Below are 27,170 nucleotides of genomic sequence, written 5' to 3'. Positions count from 1 at the left end.
CTAATGGATACGTCTACCAAGTTTCATCGATCTGCGTTCATTAGTTTGGGAGATATTCCTTGATCAGCGAATTTGGAGATTGGCCGTGAGACCGGCCGCGAGTCCGGCTGTAAATTTGTCCTCCGAGACGTAGCAACTGCTGCAATCACTTCCTTTCCTGATTTTGATGAGAAGAAAAACATTTACTAATCTTAGCAATACAAACTATTTAGTTTTTTACGGAAAATAATGCATTTTGTTGCTATGAAAATAGAAAATGCTTTGTTGCTTGTTGGCAATTTTGCGCCAAGCAATGTGTCCTGCACGTTTCGTTTGTAAAATGTAAAGAACGAATTTCAAATTGGAAACCATTTTGGTAGATGTGTCGTATTGAGTTTACATCGGAAAGCGAATCTAGCTTCCGATTCAATAAAAGTGTCGACATAAAACATAATAGTCTTCGTTCATGACAAAGCATTCAATTAAGGATTTCTGAAAAATATTTGATTATATTTCGTGAGCCATATTTTGAGATTCGGGAAACTCCTCTCCATGACTTTACTAAAAAAGCACCAAATGATTGGCGAAAGAATTTTAGTTGAAAAATTATTTGGTTTTGGTATTGAATTAGGTGGCGTAAACCTCAGTAACTAAACGACGTGTTGTTCTTACGTGAAAAAGTCTTTTGACTCTCGACCTAATAACAAGAGCAATGATGAACGAACCGGCACATACCAGGCGCCCTGCTCAGTCTGTTGAGGATAGTGGATGACGTGTGGATCTTTTTTCTTGAGTGACGTAAGCCCCCTTCTAAATGTGCCTAATTACTCTCTTTTACGTGCTAGTTGTGGGTGCCGAAAAATTTCAATTGGAATGGTTGGCCCGTAAATAAAGTGCTTGACCGTGGTTATAACACATAAAGGGAGTAAAACGCTGAAATATGAGGACGGAAATGTATTTGGACCTTAGTAAGACCTTACAAAACTGTTTCATAATTGTAATGCTCTTAGTCTTGGTGCGTGAGATTGAATTATTACGGTTCTTCATCCGACTGCTTAGATTCACCGTGGAAGAAATATTCTGATGAACTTTCCTAACAGTGGCTACTGTTTTGTTTATTGCTTAGCAGCAAAATTGTAAATGGGTCTGGCAAATGATGAAGGAAGCATGAACGGAAAAAAATGAGTGGTTCAATGTAGGAATCTTTAGGGTATTGCCTAGTACTTGCCGCTGTTGCTTCACAATGGCATTAGATTAGCGAATCTTTGTGAACTTCTGCCAGCGTTACTGTTGCCCGCTGCCGTGTATTGGAAATAGCGGATGAATAAGCTTGTATTGTTCCTATCTCTAGGTTGTTACGCTTATAATGGTAATTCCACCATGAATGTTCAATTCAACTAATGTGCTTTCAGATCTCTGTTCATGCAAATCATGTGCAGCGATATCCGTGGAGCATCTTCATGATCTTGCGTAGCGCAAGAACTTTCATGGAAGTTTCATCAAGAGGAATGTTGTGCTTTTGAGTTGTTGAAACTTTATTTGAAGAAAATTTAGTTTACGTTCAGATTATTATGTTCAGATGCAATTTATGCTAGTTGCCTTGTATATCAGGTACAACCGCGGCCCCACGGCCCACGCCATTTTAGGCCGGCATGAGGCTACGTCTGTATGAGGATGGCATTCTGAAGTTTTCTATGATAGCTCATTGTATTTGAAGGAAAACTACTCTAATCCTGTTAATGTGCAATGATCTTAGTAATTACTGTATTCTGAATGAAAGGATAGCACGTAAATTAATCAGAATAAGAAAGATTGTGAAAAAGTAAATTTTGCTTGTGAAATCGGATAAAGATTGCTCTTGCAGCTTATTCCACTTATCGCCGAGCAAGTTATAATAGCTTCGTGAGACGTGAGGTAGGTTCGTAACTTCGTGATAGTCCAACGGCACTTGGTTCAAAATTGGTCTATTTGAAGGCTCCGTTGTACTTTTTACAATAGTTATTTTCATAGTTATTAAGTTCTTGCCTAATTATGCTAAATTTATTTATAGATACTATGAATCTACGTTTCCAGGAGAACCGATGTCTCTTGCGGTAGCAGCAGCAGCCCTAGACCGCGCTCTCAAAAATAGCCCCTCTTCTATCCACCCCCCTCAGTTGCCTGCCTACCCTCCGTACAGGAATAGTTTCTCTGTTAAATGTAGGCCTATTACGTATGTTCGTAGTAGGAACCACCGCTCGGTTTCTCCCACCATATCCTACAGAAAGTATGCTGAAGATGCCAGATTTTTTTCTTCGAAGTATGGACCTAGCCGTGGGCACCACTTGCACGAATGGAACAAAAACTCTGACGGTAGAACGGTCAGAAGAACGGCTGAACAGAACGCCAGCTCACAACGAATGGTAAGTCAGGTTGACTCTCTTAAAGACCAAATATTCTTCACCAGAGGCCTCACAAAGAATTGGCCTCGTTCATCGTGCCGAGGTAGACGTGGTGAATTTCACGGCAGTATAAGCGGATCTGAGATTTTTCACTCCATCCCTCGTTTCCCCTTTCACGGTATGATCGGAACAAGATTCCACGGTGGAAGAGCAGGGTTCACAGGCGCCAGGACATCATGCGAGCCACGTTTTGCTCAAAGGAACTCCCTGGGTAGTCGTGGCCTGAATCCGTGCCGCCCTTTGACCACGTATCAGAATTCGGGAAGTTACGGAAAGTTTGAACACCCAATAATCACGTCGAGAACAAACGGCAGATTTGCCAATGACACTGAGAAAGTTAGAACTACGGAGTCTTCTTATAAGAAGAGTCATAATGGCGACATCAGGGACGCACCCAACGAACTTTCGTGCACATCAGATTTGAATTTTGAGCCAACTCTAATGAAAGGGCCCGACTCTTCGCTTTCGGGCTCAACACACTCGTCAATGGGGTCTGGACCCACTGAATATGCAAGAACAAACAGTGTGCCCGAGTGTGAAGTCATATCTGAGCACGCTCCATTTCTCGGGATTACTGACCTTCAGCCCGAACATTCTCTGGAACGGACCAAACTATGCACTGATCATGTTGTAACTTCTAAGGTCTTCGTTAACCCTGCAACGCAAGACGTTCCTCTAAATAAGCAAGACGAGATGCTCAATCCGGACAAGAAATCTTGCTCGTTCAGGACATCCTTGAAGCATAGCCCCAATATAACCTGCAGGTTCTCGGAAAATTATGACGCTGAAATCTGTAGTAATGGCACAGGTTTATCAAGTCTAGCCAGTAATGAACTAACTATGGCTATACCCTCTAGATCATCAGTAGCTCCTCGTCCGGCAAATAATATAACTTGCATTTCGCACACAGCCTCGAATGCCTGGCCGTCAAGTTCCGCTGGTTCCGGTAATTCATCACACTCGGGTGATTCTAATTTGGCTGTAGCATGTAATGAGGCTGGGCACTGGCTCACGGCCGACTCTCTTCAGATACCTGTCGACGAGGTCAATTATTCGGGTCCGCAGTTCTTTAGTAAAGAAGAATCTGTTGCTGAAATATTGGAGTTCAGGTCCATTTGTGAAGAGCGAAACGGGAGCATAGTGGTAAAACCAGATATCGCTTCTCTCATTCTACAAGGCTGTTTATCTTCGGAAAAGGTCCAAACAAAGTGTTGGAATGCGAATGAAACTAGTTCTACATCGGGAGGCATTGAAGAATGTCAACGCTCAGAGCATGAAGAGTCTGGTTTCGAAAATGATGTTGCTGTAGCGAACGTAGATTCCTGTCCAGATTTATTGTTTGACTTCATCTATCATTCCGAAAATGCAAGTTTCATGTCTTCTTCACCCAAAAAGGACCGCCAATTTTCGGAAGAAAGTGCTGCCGATATAGAAGAGGAAAGTTCACGGATGCCATCGTCGACTCAGGCTGTGCCTGGTGTGCGTAGGCGGTCAACCAGCGTCATTTCGTCGATTAAATCTAGCAAGAAGAAACTCGTGAATTCCGGGCTGGCTAAAAGCCTGAATTTCTCTGAAGAAACGGAAGTTTCTGAGCATGATAAGGTGGAATTACAATCTGGTCTTGAAAACTCAGAGAATGGGACAATTGTTTCTGGGAGCACGGCTTCAACTCCAAATGCAGTTTCAAAGTCAACATATGCACCTGCTTTATATGGATCCTCGGTTGTGAGCGAGAGCGAACTAAATGTTTTTGAGCACATTGCATGGGGTTGCAACGTTAAACCTTATAACGAACCTTACGGTGTTGCAACCCCAACCTGGAATGAACCTGAGAGTATTTCTGACCGGAGATCAAAGAGCGCCAACTCTTCCAGCGAAGTTGACCGTGCTGAATCGGAGCTGCAAAACTTGTCTTATCTTGATCAGAAGCAACCTCAAGAGTCGAAGTACAAAACGGAGCTGTGTAGGGCGTTCCAAATAAGAGGCAATTGCAGATATGGGTCTCGGTAAGTGAAGGAGGCACAGTGCAATAACGTTTATTAATCACAAGCTTTCTGTCTCGACCTTATTTTGGTTTCTTGATCTCGGACTTCAACTAATTGGCATATAGAAATCTATTCTTGTAACGAAATTCTAATGAAAGTTCGCTTCTTCTGAACTAATAATCAAATTTTGGTTTAAAAACTTTCAACATTAGAAGTTCTACCCGATTTTATTCCGGCAACTTTTTGGGCGATGGGAGGAGCTTATTATCGTTTTTGAAATATTGCAAGGTTAATGGAAAATATTATTGTTGGTATACTTCGCGTTTTTTTTACTTGTTGACTACTCGTGTTTCAGGTGCAATTACGCTCATGGCCTCGATCAATTGAAGGTGTCTTTCCATCACGGCAAGTACAAAACGCGCAACTGCCAAGCCTACCACGAGTCGGGCTACTGTCGGTATGGAGCTCGCTGCTCTTTCATCCACGATCTGGAGGAAGGAATACTTAAGTGTTCCATTGCCAACAAAGAGGTAGCGTCATATGATCGACGTAAGGTTCTCGATAATCTATTTTGTGCCAGAAGCTGCCCACCTATTTCTAAGCAATTCAATTTGTGGATATGAATTTGTGGTAAAATATTGCTGGATATACCGATCCTGATAAAGGGTGGACTACTGCAGTATTTTCAAATGAGTAAACCATACCAATGTTAAAAATGTTGAGATATCAGATTGCAAATAGGTTTTCGCCTAATGAGCAAACGTTATTTTAAAGATACTTGAAGCCCTTCATCACTGGCCTGAAGAAAATACGACTGACAGATCTGCGACAGTCACTTGGCGAGTGTTCAGTGGTTGTCGTAATGCAGACTCTAATGATACGTTGCTGGAGTTTACTGCTATCCCTTCCTTGAGGCCTGCAGACGTGGATTCCATAGAGAGCGGCTCCCATGACAACGTCTCGCGCATCTACACGCTAGATGCTGGTCGGTATACAATGCAAGCAACAGTTCGCTCCAGAGATGAGACTTCAAGAGACTGCTCACAATCTATAACTAAAACCAAAGTGTATGGATCGGATGAAACGATTTTTTCAGAAAACCTCCAACCGAATTATGTTGGATTTAGAGACCAGTTTCGCCATAGTGATCGTTTCCCGTCAAGCAGACGTCCTTCGATGATTAGAAGCAGCGTAAATGATCTGATTACTCTTCTGCGCTCTGTAGAAACAAGTTTTTCCTTTAGGAGAACTGCACCTCAAGTTAACTTCAGAGTCAACAGGAGCCGCGAAAGTGGGGGATTCGCCAAATCGACACGGAGCTGTGAGGGCTATGGTAGAAATGAAAACTTCGGGGGAAATTGTGACCGGCGCAATTTCAACTCTGAAGCATATCAAAACGGGTGGGAGGAGGATGAGGGTTGCAGGTTAAACGAGGACGGAAGAGGACGAATTGCGTCGAGTTACAAAAAGAAGAAATGTTACAGCTTCCACCAGAACGGGTTTTGCTTGTACGGTCCTTATTGTCACTTTCTGCACGACGAGGATTGAACAGTTCATCGTGTGGAAATGGGCACCTCTCTGAAGGGTTTTCTGAAAGAAAGTTGTCGTGAACCCTAGTGTGTGATGGCAGGCAAGAACTGGTCTTGGTAAGTTTTAGCGATTGATTCTGGTTTTATGTAAATCTTTCAAGTCTTGAGACTTCCAGCACACGTGGAATCGCAGAAGGAAGCTATAAATTTTTTATATAAGCTAACCTCCTCGTTATGGTTTTTTGAGAGATCGTTCATAATTTAATCTGGAAGCTTTATTTATAATTTCCCATCAATACATGGAGGTCCAGGCTCTTCATATTTCATTCTGTTCAAGCATTCCATTAACGAATTTTTAGTAGCTTTTATGGGATGCCAAGTAGATGGTGCATTTTCATAGCTAGGAATGCAGAAATGTTAGCATTTTTATATAATGCTTTTAACTGCCGTTGGACTAATCTTAATGCAGAATGTGGAGCCTTCGATTTTTTTATCAGTTAGCTCTCGTCGGTGAAATTATATCGTGCAAAGTTTTCTTCCTAAAACTAATGAGAACAAAATCAGTTACTTGAATCTGATATGATTGCTTTTTATGCTGATTATTTAATAAAATTGTTCCTTCTGTTCCAGTGCTTGATTTGAATTTCCCACGAATGAAAAGAGTAGATAGGAAGCTTCTGGCTCCTTCAGCTATAGCTTGGTACGTTTGTCTTCAAGAAATCGCAGGGTATAAACCATTTTGCTCAATGTTCCTGGCAGGGCATGCACGTCGCATATCATACATTTGTTGGAGCTGCTGCGCTCAAGACGGTACTGAGGCGCTCCCCTGCCTTCTATTTAGTGACAGTTACGTGTGCGAATGAAATGTCTGGAAAACCTCTGTGAATGAAACCTCCGAAAGTTACGTGTGCGATGGAGTTGCCTCTGAACACGTCGTTTGCTTTTCTCCAGAAGTTGCATGCGGTTCATTTTCTTTTCGGCTTGCGGGCGCCGGCATTCCGAAATCGGCTGCAAAACATGGAACGATTCTTGTCCGGCATTTGTTCAAAGTAAATAGGGAGGGAGATCTGGTTCTCGCAGTAAATACTGCTCCCAATTTGATTTAGAGGTCCTGTCTGACATGGAAATATTCATTGACGCGTTAATTGATGATACTCTGAAGATGGCTTTCTTTGATCTGTCACAGCATCTGCAATTGATGGCACAGTATGGAGGACCGTAGGCAGTTTTAGTGGATTTGTGAAGGGGTTTTCTATCTTGTTTCTCGATTGAATATTTTATATTTTTCACAGATGCTGTGAAAATACACTAATGTGGAATCTACACGCATGATACTTTTTGAGCTGGTCCGTTGGTAATTGAGTTAATTAAAAACCTCGAATTTAAATGAATCTGTTGTGGCGTTGGCTTCAAGAGTTTGGCGCAAGAGCTGTTGCATTGTAGAGGGAAATATTTCTAACGGAACTTAATTGAATAAATAGCATGCAATAACTTTAGCCGAACGGCACCATAAGGCATCCATTTAGTGGAGATTCGTTACCCAAACTTGAGCCGTGGTCCCTCGGGCGCAAGTATACTTTAATTAGTTTTCTAGTTCTCGCATATCTTTGTGTCCGGTCCATGTAAGCCTGCTAGTCACCTTTTAACCAACTCGAGATATTTCTCTATTTCCCTCCTGTTTATTCGTCGACCATTCTGGTGTTGGATTTTCCAGGAGAGACCGCTGCGCCCAAACGCCCATTGCCCAGTGGCTTGAGTGATGTTCACTTACGATTGAAGATTGCCCAGTGGCAATTAAGTGATGCGAAATTTCTTGAATGTTCCCTTACGGTTGAAGAATTTTCTTATCGTAGACACCGATTTGATTGGTAAATGGAGGCGACATTAGGTTCATTAATAAGATGTAAAACCGTAATTATTAACTATTGGTTATTTTAAACGTGCTGCACGTTGCTGGGGAGTTGGCTATGCTTTTTCACCTCCCCCCATTTAGATCTTGACAACGTTTTAGTAATTAATCATGGGATGGGTATTGTCAACTCGTGAAACTTTTTGAGACGTTGTTAAAGTTTCACCTCGAACGAAATTTTATAAATAGACAGCGCGCATGCACTGAATTGACTAATTTTATTTACTCTCCGACGTAGCACACAATAGTTTCTTCAAGCCTGGCAAGATTTTCGAATCTTGCTAACTACCCCCCCCCCCCTCCTGAGCTAGATTATCTCTGCGGCATTTGGAGGCCGCAGCCTCACTCGTCCAGCCTGTCAGTTCCTCGCTTCTCTAATTAGATGCTATCAACGTTGCCACTATTGCCGTCAAGCTGAGAATGTCGCCCCCTCGCATAGGAATTTAGAACGCGTCGGCTTTTAGTACGCCCGACATCGCTCTGACGTCATTAATGTGAAGCCGATGATGTGCGCTGCTCAAGCTTATGTTATTTGGATAGAGCCTAGAGGAATCCAGTTTTTTTTCATGCGTCACGAATGTTTAGAAGCACTGATACTAAACAAAGTTAGGCGAAGTTGTTGTCCGTGCACGAGAATTAAGAAAAGAGATCAATCCTGCTTTTATTATTTACGTTTATAGATCTCGATCTCGCAGCGATGTGCACAATACTCGAATTTAATGTTTTATTCCCACTTCAATTATACGTGGGATGGTCAAATAATCATTTCAGGTCGCGACTTTACGAATAGTCAGAAAATTCATCGTTCGATCCTTTTCATTGCGGGAGCTGTTGACAACGAGGAATAATTATGAAAAACAATAATATACTAAGTTCCTCTTTCAAAGACCGCATATCTGTAATGCTGAGTATTTATTATTCTTTGTTTTTTGATGTTATATTCTGAGCTACAATTTCGGCAGTAATGTGAACTCTTTTCTTTGCGGTGGTAATGAGCACTCGGCGATTTTTTCTTTTTGTTAAGAAATTCTTCATTGGTCGTACAGAAATATGACTGAGAGCTCGGCGCTTATGGCTTGAAGGGTTTAAGGGGAAGAATAATTTCAATTTTATAGTAACATCTGTATTAATCTTAAAGTATATCTATGAGAAGATGCCTGGCTTTCTAATAGAAAGAATGCTGATTAAACTTGTAATATTTCTTATATGAAAAATAAGCTTAGCTACAGAACCAACGTATAACCATAATTTTGGGTACATAGGAAAACAATAAGTCATAGAGGTAATTTAACAAATTTCTTATCATATCAGACAATAAAACTGTGGTGAATTCAATTCAAGTGTTTTGGACTAGGCTGTAGGTTGGCAGGCAGCAGGGGCGACCAGGCAGGCAGTGGAGGCCATATTTTTATTTATTCATTAGTCTACCAGTACTATGAAACCCTCAAAACTTTTACCTACCAGAACTCCATCCCTCTGCCTGCCGAGCTTGAAACTTTTTGAAGCATCAGCTAATTTCTGACGCATTTCACTGCTCTGGCTCTCATTTTGTCCTTCATTCTCAATACATTTTTCATGTAAACTTACATGTGGTAAATCGTTAGTTCTTTCTATAATTCATTCACATAACTGGACTGAATTTATGATACAGTTTACGGTTCATTTTTTTTCTTCAAGTTCTGACATAAGAAGCTGAATATTCAGCTAATATTCCGCCATCCAAGTGATAACTTCTTACAAATATAATCGAATTCCTTAATATAGTCATTGCTCATATCATGTTATGTTGATCATGCATTGTATGATTTTCCTTAAGCTCTTAATAGGAGAACATGCTTGGGGCCTTATTCTAGATAACTTTCAGTTAAACTCTCACTGCCTTTGAAGCCACAGCTCCTTTCGTGACTGAATTTTTTTGCACTAATTAGGATCCATTCTTTTATAAGGCTAATTAAATTTTCTTCTTCAATAATTTTATGGTAATGGTTATCTGGATTTAAAATTATTATGTCTTCCAACATGTTCCTGTGACTGAATGAAAATTTTCTCACGTGTTCACAGTTAGCATTTTATTTATCTTTTGAATACTCGTTTTGTTTATGACTTAACAGAACCTACCGAATAGAATAGAAGTGTCGGCATTGAAGAAACAGGCCCATGGCCTGTGGCCGATTCTTGAACTTTTCGTGACTTGATTCACAAGGGATCCGGCCTTTGTAACCCGATCTTTCCATAACTGACGATTGATTGAGATAGCCGCTTGACTTATTGCTTGGTCCGTAATTTGCTAGGCATTTTAAGACTGAACATATGCTCCTTCATAGCTTCTTCTAGTCTGTTTTTGAAGGTGTTCATACTCGGAGCGTCAACGATGCTATCAGGGAGGCTGTTCCACATGTTGGTGACTCGAAGCGAGAAAAATGAAATTTCACGCCTGACGACCGCGTGTGTCAAGCTAAAACTGCGGCGGGATTTCCCGCGACAGTTTAGCTTGCAATATGGTATTCTAAGTAATCTTTCACACTGGGCGGTTTTTCACGCCGCTGCCGAGTGTGGTACAGACAGTGGGTCTAGCAGAGGTAAGGATAATCAAACTATTTCTTATTGTTGCATGCTGTTCTGGGATTTGCCTTGCACACAAGACAATAATTCATCAAAACTTTCGGTAGACATTCGGAAATAATTGAAGAATTTTGCTTCATCTTCTCTTAATTTTCCGAATAGTGTGGCAAATTCACCTTCTTTTGGCCTTAATTTTACTATATTGTGAATCCAGCACCTCCTCTTCTTTCTTTAATTGCTGTCTTATGCAGCAAATATAAAAGGAGAGCCTTCTTTTCTTTGCGATGAGCAGCCATTTATAGATATAATTCACAAAAACTGACGACCACTTACGAAGAACAGCACTGCAAATCTGATAGATTCCAGCGTGAAAAACCGCCTCGTGTAAATGATAGCGCGGGAAATCCCGCGGCGGTTTTTTTCACGCCGGCGATATTTCCCGCCCTGTGTGAAAGGGGCTTTGGTCGAACATCACGCCAGGAATGTTTTGCAGCGGGTGTAGGTACACACCAATGTTGTCTACTTCTTGCATCGTAGGCATGCTATTGCTATTTTATTTCAGCTTTTCTATATGGTAATAATGCTGTGTGGGTGTCGTCGGTCAATATATGCATAATTTATTTTTGCTTCTGTGTTATTTAATGCATTGCTAAGCATTTCTAGAATATTTATTGATTTATTATTTTGATTTTGTTTCATTTTCTTTTTATTAAGCACACTATGATTTGAATTATGAAGGGTAGGTAGCTCTCACTCAGCCCTATACATTATGACTAATATTCAGTAAATTAGTGAGGAACGGAGCAGTGCAGTTTACGAAGGGCGCTGGCGGAGTTAGTTTATGAATGGCATCTTGAGGCTACCGGTGGCAAACCACAACGTAGTTTCATGTGAATGGTTTGGAGATTTTGGATGACAGTTCAAGAGGCGACAGGATACCAGATGGGAACAACCGAGAAAAGCTCCGTCAATCTTGCCTCTGCCATGTCAAGGCTCGGGAAGGAGACGAAGATGGTAATGCTGTCGGCGTATGGGCGATGATGGAGCAGGGGGCCGCTCCAGAATTAACACGTTGGCAGAAGAGTGAAATTAGGAGGCAGACTGAGCCCCGGTCCTTGAATTCTACGGACTTGACGACGATGATTTAATAAGTTCTTTCAAATATTGGGACAAGTACTCAGGATTATTAAATAACTGAATTGTTTCGTTTCATAACGTTGAATATGCAGCTTATCACTAAAAAAAACTGCGGTGCAACTTATCCACGCGACAACATTTCTTCTCGCTTCGAGTCACCGACATGTGGAACAGCCTCCCTGAAGATATTGTTGACGCTCCGAGTATGAACGCGTTCAAGAACAGACTAGGCAAGGCCATGCAGGAGCATATGTTTAGTATTAAAATGCCTCGGACCCTACGGAGCAACTGAAATCTAGAAGCGATTTTAAATCTACCGTCCGTTGAAAAGATTTGATCAAAAGGCCAGTCTAGCCAAGAAAAGTACAAGAATCGGCGACAGGCCTATCCAGGCCTATTCTTCAATGCCGAAGATACTATACTATACTATCAGTTGTTTTTAGTTCTAGGGCTTGCGAATTTTCATTCGTAATTATAAACGAATTTCGCATCGTTTATTTCGATCTGAACACCAATTCCACAGTCTTCGTTTGCACCAACTTCCGACATCGCACGTTTTGTTATGCGAATCCGTGCAGTACTATATAGTCAGTTGGAATCACTTCAGTTAATTATTTGTGAATATTTTCTGCAGTTGATATACTGATCCCACTGAAATATTTTTCGCATCTGATCTACTTAATTGTTCCATCTTGGTGAAACCCAATTTTAACTTACATTTTCAAACTTACTGTTAAATGTAAGGTAAATTCAATTAATCTGTAGTGAACCAGTTGCGTTCGCACCAATCTTGCGTACGCCGCAGTTGTATTCGTGATACGCACTGCCACTTATGTTAGCGCTTGCTGGTAATTGCATAGATTTTTGAACAAAATTAGTTAATCGAGATTTAAGCGGTGTAAAAAAACAGTCGATATGAAATTTGCAGTTAGGATTTTAGTGAAGCTTGTTCTTTTTTTATTGATCGTGGAAGTGGAACGATAAGCGTGCGAGTGTAAATCCCAGAGAACGATGAACCTTCACCGAGAAGCCATGATGGAAATTTAACCTGTACGCAGGCCCGATCAAGATTTATTTCAAGAAATCGACTGGATTAAAACTTTGCCAGGACAAGTTAAGAACGTGACCGTTTGTGGGGACGTAATCCGCTTTGCTGTGATGACGCAGCGCGACGCCGCGTTGCATTTCGAGTATCCGCAGAGAATGCACGTCTTGTTAGACGAGGGCGATCACAGGTCTATGCTGACTGTTCAACACGCTCGCTTGTACTTCCCGAGTTACCCTTCTTTGCCTATCCAAGCTGTAGCACAGACTGATGACCTGCTCAACTTCAGTGAAATGCGTGTCCTGGAGATGAGGATGCAGGCTGGCTAGTATAAGATCGTCGATAACGCGTCAGGAACTGTCATTTTAGAGCTGCCAATCGCTCCAAGACTTAACTTCGATCCTCTATAGACACACGTTCTGAAGTTTACTGCTTTGCGAAAAGCGTTGTGGAAGTTCCAGAAAATGGAATGCTTGGGATTGGCAGAGCTTCAAAGGTACTACAACCAGTAACTGTGAATTGATACCAGTGACATGAATGTGGACAGAGGTTAAGACTGTGTGACGATATATCGTGACTTGTGTTGTTTGTGTGATGCCACACCGTGACTTGTGTTACTTGTGTTACCTCGGCTTCAAGGTCTGCTCTGTCATCGCTAATTACGTTAAGTCAACTCGGCTGCAACACCGTAGACCGTCGCTTAGAAAAGCGTTCTTTTTTGGCAACGAAAAAACCGATAGTCTATTAACATAAATTAGTAATTTGACAAATGAAACATCCGTGTTTTATGAAGTTTAGAAATACGTTTCCAGAGACCTAACACCAGAAAATATACCCGAGTTAACAATAGTGCGTTCGTTTATTTCGCTATTTCGTATCATCACGCAAAAGGTTCAATCTCAAGGAGGATGGACTAGTTTGCGGCGAACTTACCAACGAGTCAGTCTCAAAGAAGAGTTGGGGCTGCGCTTCCCACCCCAACTTGACTGCCTTTGGCCGCGCACTGTGCATGCGTGAACGGTCGCATACGTTAGCTGTTTCTCTCATTTTCTTCAAAGGGAATCTCCTTCGATATTTTTCTGCTAAAAACTTTAACAATTCACAAGAAGACTTCGTTTCGGCCAATAATGTGAATAATGATTTCAACATTGGCCTCTACCTTGACATCAGCAACACGAAGCTATAGGTGCCACTTGGACCAGGGTGGCTAGGTAACATGTGGTGCAAATTGTGGGGTTCCAGGAAAGGTTGTGCAATGGTTCAACAGCTGGACGTGTTAGGACGAGAATAATTGCGAAGGATCTTTCGGATATGATTTGATGTGAAGTGATTTTTTAGATCCTTTTTTAATTTGAAATGAAAAAAATCAAGAAGACAGACTGACTCCTCGACAGCTACAATCCTCAGACTTTATCTAGGCTCTCGTGGTGATCCAAATCTCTGCTCTGACAGTCTATAATCTATATAGCGTTATCTGACGAACTGCTTATGTTCAGTTCCACTTTATTATACAATAAGAATAAAATTGAGTTTTTAATGTCCCGTGTGCCTACGATTTAGATAAACGAGGCGGAAATTTTCAGATTAAATCAGTTTTAGGAGACGAAGTTGACAAGGCCTGAATCGAGATAATTTGTTGAGCTTCTGAAACTTGCGAGAGGTAACGGCCACAAAAAATGAAGTGCCGTAACTCAATCATAGAACTGTTAATTATATCTGGCTTATTAATATTTAGGCTTGTGGATTGTGTCAAGGTTGTTTCAATAAAAGCATAGTACTTGACTTGAAATATAAACAAAGGAATAAGGATATGTAAATAGAAAATTATTTCTGCTTTTTCCAAGCCGAACTTGTATTTATTGTTCAGTTGTATCCGAGCTCTGAAAATTTATTTATTTAATTCACTTGTATTGTTAATCCGAGCTCAGAAAATTTCTGGAAATGCATTAATTATCTGAAATCGAGAATATCTTGAAGATTATTTATTACCTAGTATGATGATGCATGCATAGCAGCAACTTGACCAACCTGAAACGCTGTCTGTATTCGAGGTGTAAGCCACCTTCAAGATTTGTCGTAATGTTACATCAATTTTCCAAGTAAAGTAGACCTGCAAATTGCAGAGTAAACAATTGAAAACTAATTCCAACAAATCTGGATTAAGAAATGCCTCCAGCACGACATGAGGCTCCGACGGTGTCGCATGACTCCGACCACTCGGCAGTAGCTGCTGTAGCCTGCCTGGTGGTCGGTCCCTAATCTCAATTCTCAATTTTTCTCAGTTCTCACTACTTCTCAGTGCGTTGCTGACCTCCGTGTAGTGAGGAGGCGCATAGGCGAGTCTGACAAGACTTTGTTATTTGATTTGTAAGTTATGGATAATATTCCATTTTTTGTAATCTTCTAAGAAAATTTATTCATCATTATCAAATATTGTACCTTTCACTCAAGTCTTAACTCGTAAAACACAACCTTAAAAATTGTTACGATTAAAAGTTAAATAAAGTCGTAATCCACGTTACCGACGAATATTCTTATTATTAATTGTTAATTATTGTTGGGTCATTCTTTTTCGTGCATTTCAAGCATTCGTTTATAGTGGAAAACCTCTTGATCAGCGAGTCGGCAGACGCGAACTACAGATCCGTTCATTGAGCTAGCGTAGGGTAAAATGATAATAAGTGACTTCGTTATCGTCGACTGATAATAAATATATCGGGCAGGAACTTGGACGAAAAAGTGGTAGTTTACGTGTAATCCTGTCAGCCATCGGACGACAAACATGAGCGTCGCGAGAAGTTTGTTGCTCGTCCAGGAACTTGACAGTCATCTCGTCAAGAGATTTCTTCACCATGTTACTAGGTGAGTCCAGATGTGAACTAAAATTTAGCTATCATATTTCTAGCTCAAGTTTCTCATTTCGATGCTAGCTTATTAAAGAAATAAGAATATCTATTGCATTTGGTTTAATTCACACTTAAGAAAATGATATTAAGCACCGTGCGTGGGCTTGATTGCAGGAATACCAGCTACTTATAAACTAGGTATGCAAATGTCCCCCATGTTACAGCTTCATTATTTATTTTCCGATGTTCCCAGAAATGCGGCCCCGAGAAGGCGCCTCGTGAGTTCCGTGCGGGGCGCTGGGCTGCGGTCGCTGCACTGCGGGGCCCCGGCGCTGCAGGGCCTCGGCGCGGGGTCGACGCCCCCCAACGCTGAGACCATAACCTCCTTCAGGTCCCCAGCCTCCTACAGGAGAGTGCACGCCGCTCGTGCTACTCCTCAGGAGGAGGAACTCTTTGAATCATCCCGCGGTCCGGACCAGGTCGGTTACAAATTATATTTGCATAATATAGTAACCTAGAGCTTCACCAGTGGAGAACATTTTATTGTTGCGGTTATAACAACATGCGGTGACATGATCAGTTTCAGTTTACATTTTCTTCCATTTTTGCCGCTACCAGGCGAACAGGTATGACATAATAGTCTTAATGGAGTGCCGCGATCTTCAATATCCGCCAAAGTTGACTACGCAAGCTCTGATATTACTGTTGAAAGCGCAAGGCCATCGATCATGCTTCATCAGTCACTGTTGACTATTGATAACAGGCGTGGATAACGAGCTTGCAGGCGCTGCGCGATAACGAGCTTAAGACGACTGTATCTGGGAATAGTTGCAAGGTTTCGGTCGTGGCTGCTTTTCCCTGCGCCTAAAATAAAGACATCGATGACTTAAATAATAACTGTGAAAAGCTTTTATTCGTATTAGATCGTAGTTTCATGCGATGGTTGAAGGCTTCGATCACATGTGAACGAGTCACACATATGGACGAATTATGTTATTTTTAGCAAGACCTACGTACGTCATCGTCACAGCATGTTGATATCCTATTATACTTTGAATTAAATCTATTTGGTATTCGAGTAATTGGATATTTATACTTGCTTGAACTTTTGCACCTGGATTTTCTGCCGTATTCTTAAATTTAGAGAGCAAAAAACACACTGCTGCGGGCGAAACCTTTGTCGTCTCTCTTGGAGGCAATAGCAACGATTCATCCAGGCCTTAGGGGCTTCGCAGTTAAATTCACCGCTCAGTGCGTTGTCTTTTTGATCAAATTTTTCTCGCCATAATTTCCTACCTTGTACAATTCCTTGACGATACAAACTAAAATGCACAGGACTAAGGCGCCGGTCGTTATTTTGGTCAGCCTCTTTGGGACCGATAATCTTATTATTGCCTCAGTATGTGTATTCTCTCAAGGATTCGTTTGATATCTTGGACCAATCAAAACCGTTATCTTTGTACGCTATTATGTTGTTACCGTGCCAGCGGCTGGGACAAACCCGTTGTCCACTTCAGAGTTAATTAAACAGTGGAAGCTATTAATTAATGTTGTTTAAATGAAAGAGTTTTCTATTAAAATTATATTTAGGGAAAGTACAGCAAAACAAATTGAGAAGAGTGTGGCATTGAATGATAAGTGGCTTTAGATGGCAGTCCCACTAATGAGGGTTAAGAATACTGTTGGCTGTTCTAGGTCAAAACCTTATAGTGTATGTCCTGTATAGGGAGCACAGGGTAGGACTAAAGTGACTTGAGTGACACTGCAAGAAAAATAAATGGGACATAAATGACCCTAGTGCTAAATAAAGAATTCACAAGTAAAATAATTCAATCTCTTAACCAATGCCAGAATTTAATCTAAAATATTTATTATGACTAAAAATGCATTAAAAACTGTGACTATTAAACAAGAAATAATCAATTAATTCAAACAAGAAAATTACTTCAATAATCAAGATAGGCTTGGATAGGCGTGGTCAGGGACTGAGTATAAAGCCCTCGGAGTTCTGCGTGCCTTATCAAATGAATTGCTTTTCCTTCATTAAAAACGCTTTTTTACGCATTGTCTTTATCACAACTATCATTGTCTTTATCACAACTATCAAGCATTTTAGTAATCTGGGGTGGTGTACCTTTCAATACAAAAAAACTGGTCATCACATTACTTAATAAATCGTTGCGTTCTATGCTTAGGGTTAGGTATGACGATAATAATATTCTTTTGATATGCACTAACGAATTATATAGGCAGTCGAAAATTTTGAAACTTGACGATATGTTCAGATTTCAACTTTTAAAGTTCATGAATAGAGCACTTTACCATGATGAGCGTCTTTTTAAATCTGCTTTCGCCCCTCTTGTTCCCCAACATTCTCACAACACCAGGGGCGTTCGATTTAACCTACCACCGGTTCGTTTAGACATAGAAAAAAGCGGTACCGTTTTTAATTGTGTCAAATATTTTAACAAATTGCCCGATGAGTTCAAACAAGATTGCTCTAAAATGTTTTTAAAAATAAAATTCCGTGATTTTATCCTTAACCAGTATTAATTTGACTTCGATTATTAAGCAAGTTTTAGGTATTTTGACAGATGTTTATAGTTGTACTTTGTTTTACTAAGTGTGATGTTGACATTGCCTCTTTTATGCTGATTTTTCTACTATGACTTACGGTTATCAGTTTAAGTATTTTGACAATGGTTTTGATTATTTTAGAAATTTGTTACTTATTTGTTTTAATCGTCGACTTGTTATCATTGGAATTGAGTTTTGTACCTATTGTTTTGCCTGCGAAGCTTTTTTAGCTTGTATGGGCATTCACCTGGAAGCCTTGCTATTTTATTTAACGTCTCTTTTTATTTTTCATTGTAACGTGTGCTCCTGCGTGAATAAATGTATAAATAAAATCAAATCAAACTAACGCATGAATAAGCAAATGATCGTTAACTGCAGTAAAGTGCATAATGAACAAGGAAGGTACCACTTGTGAAAGAATTACAATTGATCTGACAAAATGGCTAACGAAGTACACAAAATGTCCCGATTTCGGAGAGCAGACTTATTCAGGTTTGCAATTCCAGACTAACACAATACACGGAATGCCAGTGGCTGCTAGTTACTAAATGGCGGAACTGAATTGAACGCGACTGTCGTTAGTTGTGCAAAAATGGAAAATAATTAAATTGAGTCAGATGTTACTGAAAAATAATTAATTAAAACACAGACTGGTTGAGTGATAAAAGGTCAGATGGGTTCCGGCAACAATGTTACCATGTTTCATTTTTTTGGTCAATGATTTGGGCAGACATCTCGAGGACATCATATGTTAACACGGCACCGTATCATCATCAAGTGGCTTGAAGATGAAATTCTTTAGCTTTACAAGTAAACAAATTAGTCAGATAAGCAACTGATAAAGACATTCAATTTGGTTACTAATATTTTATTTTCCATATTTTGTAAGCCAACTGATAGACGTCAGGTGATCCGCAAAATATATTACAAGAGTTTCGTTTTTTCACGGTACGAGTTCTTTATCAGTAGGTAATCTGGTGTGCAGTATACGTAATACGTTGCTTGTCATTATTGCCTAGTGCATATCAATGTGTGTGATTTAATAATATTTAAGTATCTTAACATCGTATTATTTATCATAAATGCATTCATGAATTATCTTAACTCAAATATTGTCACATAACCTCGATTACTTAAATACTCTTATTTCTGAACTCTAATTGCAATGAAATTAATAATGGATGTATTGGACGACTCAACGTTTTCTATTGTCATTGCACATGTTAAATTGATACATTTACGCGCGTTTACGTCTCTGAATTAATGGACTGATGCCAGGTGCTGCCTGCGAGGTCACACAAATGTTGGCATCCTGACGGTGCCGTGACCATCACAATGGACGAAGAAGGCCCAGGGGCTAGAGCGCCCATGTCTGTCCACAGCCTCCTGCAAACAGCAGTTCTCACCCACCCCCAACAGCGTGCCCTCGCCGTCCACCGTGATAATGCTTGGAAGTGAGCTCGATAACAAAGCTACTATCTCTACACTAAACTTCGTCCAACTTGTTCTATGATATCGAGTTTATCATGCGTTTCGCAAAAGTTTCAACTCTGATACATCGAAAACGTGCCGGTGTATACAGTCTGTGGTCAAGATCGAAATTTTTCAACGACTGCTAGCGATCGGGTGGAAAGTGACGATAAAAATAAGAGTTGACTCCGCTTGCCAGGTACTGGAACTATGCGGAGTACTACGCAGCCAGCTATTTTTTTGGTGGTGTTCAGGGGCCATCATGGCGGGGGGGCTGTCAACGGGGCTGTACCACAACAACTCTGCGGAGGCGAGTTGCGGCATCGCAAACGACTGCCGTGCGCAGGTGCTGGTCTTGGACGACCACCACACCGTCAGCAACATCATGACCGTCCGACACAAGCTGCCGCACGTCAAGGTAAGCACACGCTTCACCCATGATTTTCCGGCTAACTTATCTGCTTAATTAATGTATATAATAATAATAATAATATAGCGGTTGCAGCGTTTATTAGGCCGGAGGTCCGTCGCCGATTCTTAACATTGCAGAACATTGCACAGTTTGTTGCGGGCTTGAACTCGCAACTCACTGCTTCAATTTTGCTTTGCTTAACCGCTCGGCCTCCTTGCCGATTCTGACCAGAAACTGACGCACATCGAACCCGCACCTCTCTGCTCCAATCTTGGTACTCTGAACTTCAACCACTGGGCCACCCTGCTAATTGCTGCTTAACTATATCTACTTGAAGTAAATCGTTAAATGGATCATTGTATGCATACCTGGCTCAAAATCAGGATACTTGCATACAAAAATGTATACCAGTTAATGCCCATTCATTGTGTTTACATGCTGACACTCTTGACTATTTGTGCAGGCGATCGTGCAGTGGCTTGGGCAGCCCAGGGAGCGCGGCGTGATGTCTTGGGCGGAGTTCATGCACCTCGGCGCCTCGACGCCCGACGACGAACTGCAGCAACGACTCAGCCTGCAGGCGGTCAACCAGTGCTGCACGCTGATCTACACCTCAGGTCAGGTCGCGCCCTTTGCATGATCTTAACTTTCATTCGTTTCATAATTCAATTTGTTAGATGTTCACTGTTCGGCGGCATGGTAGTATCACGATTGTGGAGCTGAATGGAAGCTTTTGTCTTTTTCCGCTGAAGGTTCACTATTACACCGTAAGAGTGGCTGGAATTTGCTCAAGCCAAAGACAAGAAACTAGAGTACGACGGGAGAAGCGGGTGCTTCCTCTTAAGGGAACTAACGTTAGGAATATAAAAGTTACGGTAGAAACCGATAACTCTCAGTAAGAAGTACAAATAAATGATATGTTATGTGACAAGCATGTGCCATCCTGTCTTGTGTTAACATTTCTTTTCAAACACGATCGAGTTTTCCCGTTTTAAAGGAATACATGAGACCTTACCTTATATAATTCTTTACCAAAAAACTAAATTCTTACTTAGAATTTAATTTTCATCAGTAGCAAGTTTTTTCTAATCTAAGTATAATTGTTTGCGTTGAAATGGCGCTACTTGAATAGAACATTATAGCTCCCAAAGTATCTTGGAAGTCCGATTAATTTTTCAAAATTGTTATTCATGCAATATCGATGCGCAAACCGAAACGGACGCATGAATTTTACATTCTTATCAATCGTTCCGTTAAATGAATTTTCACATGCTCTGTGACGTGATCCCGTCTAAACATAAGGCGAGGGAGCTGAATAAGATAGCTGCGTCTACGGAACTCCCCACACAATAAGTACTCAACTTTGTTTAAAATGAATTGAAATTTGTGTTTTCACCTTGAAATATTTTCATATCAAATAATGTACGGTAATGAGTTCTATATCTAATAATGTACGGTAATACTAATATATCTAATATTGTACGGTAATACTTCATTATCTAATAAATTTAAAAATCTGTGCTTAGCAATCGTTCATAAAAACAGGCACGACCGGTCCTCCTAAAGGAGTGATGTGTTCCCAGGACAACATCACCTGGAGCGCCCGCGCCATCGTTGACTTCTTCAGCCTCAAGCACGGTGAGTGCAGGTTTGGACTTAACTATGTAGCCTTCCATTGTAGAATAGAATAGAAGTGTCGGCATTGAAGAAATAGGCCCATGGCCTGTTGCCGATTTACGGACCCATTAATACTGACACGTTGTCGCCTCCCTACTAGAAAATCTCTGATCCATTTGAGTACATTACTCTCAATTCCCAAACACTTCAATTTACGCAACAGCCGTTCATGTGGGACACTGTCAAACGCCTTGGCAAAATCGAGGTACACTGTATCTACTGGCTCCCTTTCGTCCAGCAGGCGGATCCATTCGTTAAGGGTTCTCTTCTTGTATTTCACCTCTTCTTCTTGTATTGTATTTCAAAACTTGTTAATTTAGATCCGACTGGGCGCTCCTCAATAGCTGGAATACTGTTCATGTCCTCTTCAGTGAATACGCTACTGAAAAAATGATTAAGTACGTTAGCTTTGCCCTCATCAGAGGATATCTTTCATTGATTTACTTTCAAATCAGAAATACCGTCCTTCATCTTGCACTTAATTCGAGCTAGCGTACAAAAAAGAAGGCTTTCGGGCAATACTTTTTTCGAGGGTTTTTTCTACGGTACGACAGCTTTCTTTAGCTTGATTTCGAGCTCTTGCGTATCGGTTATAGCCAGCATCGCTACGAGTCTGTAAATAACGCTGGTATGCTTCCTTCTTTGTTTTCAGCTTAGCTAAAACTGTACTGTTCATCCACCGAGTTTTTTTGGCTCCGCCAAGCTTAATTTTAGGTACACACGCATCAACTGCAGACATAACCATGTCCTTGAGAAATGACCATGACTCAGTCACATTCATGTCCTTAATACAGTTCGAAATATTCACTGTATTCACTGCTTCACGGAGTTTATCATAGTCGCCTTTCGCAAAATTCAAACGCTCACATTTCCGAAGCGTCTTTTCTGTACAGCACTTAAGTCTGAAAAACAATGATTGGTGATGGCCTTTGCCCAACGGAGCCTCGTGACGAAGCTCATCTAACATTGATTCATCACTAGTGAACACCAGGTCTGTTATATTGGGAGTCTGTTTACTTCTATAATGAGGAGTCTGTTTACTTCTATAATGGGTTGGTTTGGTAACGTGCTGGACTGGAAGGAGTCTCTTACTGACTCCATGAACAAGGATGCTGGGTGATTCTCTTCCCTTGGAGAGGATCCATCTGTCCAGTCTAGCTCTGGATGATTAAAATTACCAACGATCAACGTGTGTGACCTATGGAAAGTCATGCTTGGTAAAAGACTGTTTAGTACTTTATCGTTATCAGAAGAACTGTTTGGTGATCTATACACGACGCCTATGAGGAGGCTATCTTAGCCTTTGAGAGAAAGTTCGCACCACACTGATTCTCTAGCTGATTGATGTTCTGCAGATAACTTGATTTGCTGAGCGCCATAAGAAGTTCTAACCCACAAAGCTACACCTCAACTGCACTGCTCTTCATTCAAGTTATGAAAACACTCAAAACCTGGCAACTGAAATTCAACAGGGACAATTTTCCTCCCGTGAATTTTAGGGAGTGTTTCTGTAATACAAATAATGTCTATGCGCTCGTTTTCAATCACAGTTAATAGTTCACTTCTTTTGTTCAAAACGGAATCCGAGTTCGTGTTAAAACATTTTAAAGCTTATTGTGCACTTTCACTTTGATGTATGCGTTTACTTCTTACATTATTTACAGGCCTGTTCTATGGACATGACTTCTTACATGTCTTCCAGCTCCGCTGACTGACCGTGTGCGGTCGGTGTTGTCTTGACATCGTGAAAGTGGTTGATCTGAGTCTCCATACTTTTCCGCCTGAGTCTCTCATGCCATTTCTTGCGAAACATTTCTCTCTCTAAAGGGGTAGCATCCTTTTTAACAAAGACTGAATTAAACTCTGTGAATTCACTTAGTATTCTCGCAGCCTTAAGCACATGTCCGACCTGAGCTGTATCCTGCACTGTTACAAGCAGCGGTTTACAGGTGGTAGCGTCTATCGATCGCAGCCTCTTGCATGCCGTTATATTCACAAGGACGTTAAGTGCCTTGGCACAGCAATCAGTAATAAATTCAGCATCCGAAGCATTGCTTTCGGGAACGTTAAACCAAACAAGGTTAAGTCTTCTTCTCTCTCTGTCCAGCAGTTCACGAGTGCTCTCGCTGGCGAGATCAGAGATGGCATCTTTGCGGCCTTTACCTTCTGTGTTATCGCTATTTTCAGTTTTGTGAAGATGAGCTTTCATTTCCACTAGCTCGTTTCGTAACGAGTGCAATTCGCTACGCAACAAGCTCAATTATTTCTTGTGGTTCTCCTCCATTTCGGCACACTTTCTCAACTCTTGCTTGTTGGTATCTTACATTTCCGCTTTCAGACAGAAAACATAGAAGAGCACTTCTCTTCTACCATTTTTCGCTTTTTACAGCGCTAAGTGCTGGTTGTTGGCAGTCCTGGCAGTACCAATGTACTGACTTGTTTATGCGAATAACCGAGCAGTCTGTCTTGCTCAACTTTGCACAATTGTTGCAGATGATATCCCCGCAACGATCACAGGCCACTGTAGCGTCATTGACGTTAAGCGATCTCAGCTTGCAAAATTTACAAATTTCTCCTCGCTCATTTTACAATTTGATCTTCGAATTCGGTTTAACAGGACTGGAGGCCTTCTCAATTAATCTTTTTCCTCTCTGACCAGCCATCATTAAATGCAAGAGCTAAAAAAACACAAGTTAAAACTGAATCAAGTTGAATAAAAATTGTAAAGTTTCCAAAGTGCCGTAAAAACTCGGTTACAGACTTGAGAATAAGCGGCTTCCAGAAAGTGGTGATGTCAGCGGCTGTAAAGGTGTTCAGGGTAGAGGAGGTAAGCTTGGGCATAAAACAAGGGCTCTATTCTTCCACGCTGGCGGAGCAGTGCACGTTGCCTTCGCTTGCTTGGCGACCCTCGCTGACTCTAAATCGCGTTATTTCAGATGAAACACTTTTACTTTAGGTTTGTTTTTTTTCTATTTGCACTCTCTTTTACTGACTTCACTGAAAATTCAGTCATTCACTGACACGGATCATAAAAAGAATGCAAAAAAAGTTCCGAAAACGGCACAGTAAAAGTTAAAAGTTGAAATGTGGCACCGCAAAACACGAGCGTCCGCTCTCGACCATGGCTGAAACTTGACTTGATAATATCTATAACGACACTATTGGTCTATCAGCTAAAAATTTTCAGTTTCATTTATGAACTTTGGTTGTCCACAGACGACTCGATCGTGTCCTACTTACCGCTGAACCACATTGCGGCGCAGATGGTGGACTTGTACTTGGCCATGACAGCTGCCGGCACCGTCTACTTTGCCAAGCCGGACGCGCTCAAAGGCTCACTCTTCGACACAATCAAAGACGTGAGACTTGGATCAAGAATTGATGATGGCGTCCACTTGCACCGCTTTTTTATGTATGACTGAATTTCCATTTTTTTCGAACTATTTTGCTCAGGACTTGAAGCACAAATAACTTATTTTTACAAAAAGTTGACCAAGAATAGACAGAATGGATGACGCTCTGAACAGGGCAAGTGTGTTCGACTACAATCAAATAACGTGTTATGGGACGATCTCGCATGTCGCGGGGAGAACATTGTGCTTTAATGGTTTACCATCGCAAAAAGTCTCTCACGGCTTAATATTGATTTCATCTCGGATGAATGAAGTGTGTAAAGGCTCGTCGATAACCCCAAGGCCGAATAATCACGCCTTACCTTACCAAAAAAATAACTAATGAGAAGTGCATGTGATCTAGTAAAAATGATTCAATTCAATCGTTATTAACTTCGCTGCCATGGCTATAAAACAGCGGATAGCGGACAATTGAAATCCTTGGTCATCTAAAAGACGCACCCAACTTGATTATAATCGCACGGTAATCGAGAACAAGTGAAACCTGCGTGTCAGTAATGTTGTTGTTGTTGTTGTAATAGCCCATCCTGGCAGTAGCGACTAGGGAGGGGGGGTGATAGGTCAGTTTTTCCGGGCACTTGGTGCCACTGGTAGTTCTACGACCATCACTGGCTCGCTGACCCGCCAGAACCATTTTATTGCATTGACCTTATCAAGGACGTCTACTCCAGATAACGCTCCTCGGACACACTAATGACCTCATCGAGGACGTCTACACCAGATCACCCACCTCGGACACACTCGTACACCAGATTTTGTTACAGAGTTCTTTTTGCGAGGCAGCGGCTTCAAACACAACTTGTGAAGACACGGGCAGTACAACAATCACGGATGCAGTGGTGATTTGTTCTTTTGTTAACTTAGGTTATTAAAAAAATTGGATGAAGTTACCATCAGGTGGATGACATTTGCTTCTTGGCGTGTAGCTGTTGCTGTAACGTGTTACTAAAAGAGCATTTGCATAATTGTGTTGAGGTAAGCATGTATATTATTTTAGTCGTTAACTATCTGTGTAAAGAATTTTACTGAACATACTTCTCCCGTATACTTAAGGTTGGGACCTTTTAGGCAAGACCAGAGTTAATGAGCTCAGACAAAATTCATTTTGAACCAAACTTGACCGAGATTGTTCAGCAATTTGGTACGTTATCATTTACTTATGTTATGATCATTTTATTGCTTGTTAACCTTGGCTATTTTCTCTATATTACTTATAATCTCGAATAACCTCAATTTGTGTTCAAATTGTTCATTCTTTGTTTTCAGAAACCGTTACAATCTACAACGCGTTTTCATTCTGAACAATCCCCCGAACAAAGAGCCATTATTCTTTATAATCTGTCCGACAGAGAGTATGAGATTTATTGTGCAAACTTATTAGTTCATTACCTTCATGTCAATGACTATATGCCGTAAATGCCTGGTTAACTTTATGATGGATACTCAATTTAATTAATGTAAGAATCTGACCTTCCCAGAAGAACAGGTGTATTTTTGTGGTATTTTTCCTTTTATATATTGCTGATTTTAACGACTGGCCTGACTTGATGGCAGGTTTATATAGTGAAATAGTTAGGTTAATTCTCTTAATTTTAATGATTCAACGGCCATGAATGCCAGGTTTTCTGTGATGTTATCATAAGAACTAATTAAACACAAGCCTGACTCGGTGTAAGGTGGCATACGAATAGCCAAATTTATTCACATCCTTTCTATATTTTTGCAGTAAATATACGCTTCGTTAATTTAAATAAATTATATCGCGCAGTGCATTTTGCCAATGAAAATTACATTAAGTTCTATAAATCATTCACACTAAAGTATGCGTATTTTCGCCAACCAACTACTTAGTACCGAACTTGTTAAACATCGAAAATTATCTTAATGTAATGTAGTCTTGTTCATATTCAAGTAGGGCTTTAATATTCCCCATTTTCAATTATTCAATTATATTTCAGCTCACCGTAAAAGCATAGCCATGCGCTGGACGGGAGCGCAGCCGTGGGTAACAAAATTGACTCGTAAACAGGTCCTGGGCCCAACGCCAACCATCAGCATGCAATATCTACACATAGCCTCAGATCAATGAGCTGTGTGTAAGTGACTCGTATCACCACACCAACTTTAAATAACACAGTCACTGCTTCACAGCGCCGGAGCACAACTGGCCGGAGCGCAGCAGGCCCTA

The 27,170-nt window shown here is 40.9% G+C and overlaps 2 protein-coding genes across 4 annotated transcripts; both read left to right on the top strand.

Moving 5' to 3' along the window:
• The first annotated feature begins 707 nt into the window (after window positions 1–707).
• On the top strand, window positions 708–6,563 carry LOC108666379. Of its 3 annotated transcripts, none has more exons than XM_018153242.2 (4): window positions 708–777; window positions 2,053–4,426; window positions 4,761–4,935; window positions 5,180–6,563. In XM_018153242.2, the coding sequence occupies exons 2-4, from the start codon at window positions 2,061–2,063 to the stop codon at window positions 5,951–5,953; spliced, it is 3,315 nt and encodes a 1,104-aa protein (XP_018008731.1). In that variant the 5' UTR covers window positions 708–777; window positions 2,053–2,060; the 3' UTR covers window positions 5,954–6,563. The 3 variants fall into 3 exon arrangements, with proteins under 3 accessions (XP_018008731.1, XP_018008732.1, XP_018008730.1); XM_018153243.2 differs by lacking the exon at window positions 708–777 and adding an exon at window positions 796–1,893; XM_018153241.2 differs by lacking the exon at window positions 708–777 and having other exon boundaries at window positions 1,902–4,426.
• An 8,806-nt stretch (window positions 6,564–15,369) lies between these two features.
• LOC108666361 (long-chain-fatty-acid--CoA ligase ACSBG2-like) lies at window positions 15,370–24,991 on the top strand. Its single transcript, XM_018153218.2, has 7 exons — window positions 15,370–15,449; window positions 15,687–15,912; window positions 19,289–19,448; window positions 19,735–19,898; window positions 20,356–20,509; window positions 21,438–21,530; window positions 24,786–24,991. Exons 1-7 carry the CDS (start codon window positions 15,370–15,372, stop codon window positions 24,989–24,991), a joined length of 1,083 nt encoding a protein of 360 aa, XP_018008707.2.
• The last annotated feature ends 2,179 nt before the right edge of the window (window positions 24,992–27,170 follow it).

The sequence above is a fragment of the Hyalella azteca genome, unplaced genomic scaffold, assembly GCF_000764305.2.
Source record: "Hyalella azteca isolate HAZT.00-mixed unplaced genomic scaffold, Hazt_2.0.2 contig12949, whole genome shotgun sequence".
NCBI lineage: Eukaryota > Metazoa > Arthropoda > Malacostraca > Amphipoda > Hyalellidae > Hyalella > Hyalella azteca.
The sequence above is the reverse complement of the archived record's forward strand: the minus strand, read 5'-3'. Positions and strand labels throughout refer to the sequence as shown.

Excerpts from the sequence above, each read along its gene's own strand:
- LOC108666379 (XM_018153242.2), top strand. The coding sequence starts at position 2,061 with ATGTCTCTTGCGGTAGCAGCAGCAGCCCTAGACCGCGCTCTCAAAAAT. Across the intron at positions 4,427-4,760 it reads AATTGCAGATATGGGTCTCG|GTGCAATTACGCTCATGGCC; the intron begins GTAAGTGAAGGA and ends CTCGTGTTTCAG. Across the intron at positions 4,936-5,179 it reads GTTCCATTGCCAACAAAGAG|ATACTTGAAGCCCTTCATCA; the intron begins GTAGCGTCATAT and ends GTTATTTTAAAG.
- LOC108666361 (XM_018153218.2), top strand. The coding sequence starts at position 15,370 with ATGAGCGTCGCGAGAAGTTTGTTGCTCGTCCAGGAACTTGACAGTCAT. Across the intron at positions 15,450-15,686 it reads TTTCTTCACCATGTTACTAG|AAATGCGGCCCCGAGAAGGC; the intron begins GTGAGTCCAGAT and ends CGATGTTCCCAG. Across the intron at positions 19,899-20,355 it reads ACAAGCTGCCGCACGTCAAG|GCGATCGTGCAGTGGCTTGG; the intron begins GTAAGCACACGC and ends CTATTTGTGCAG.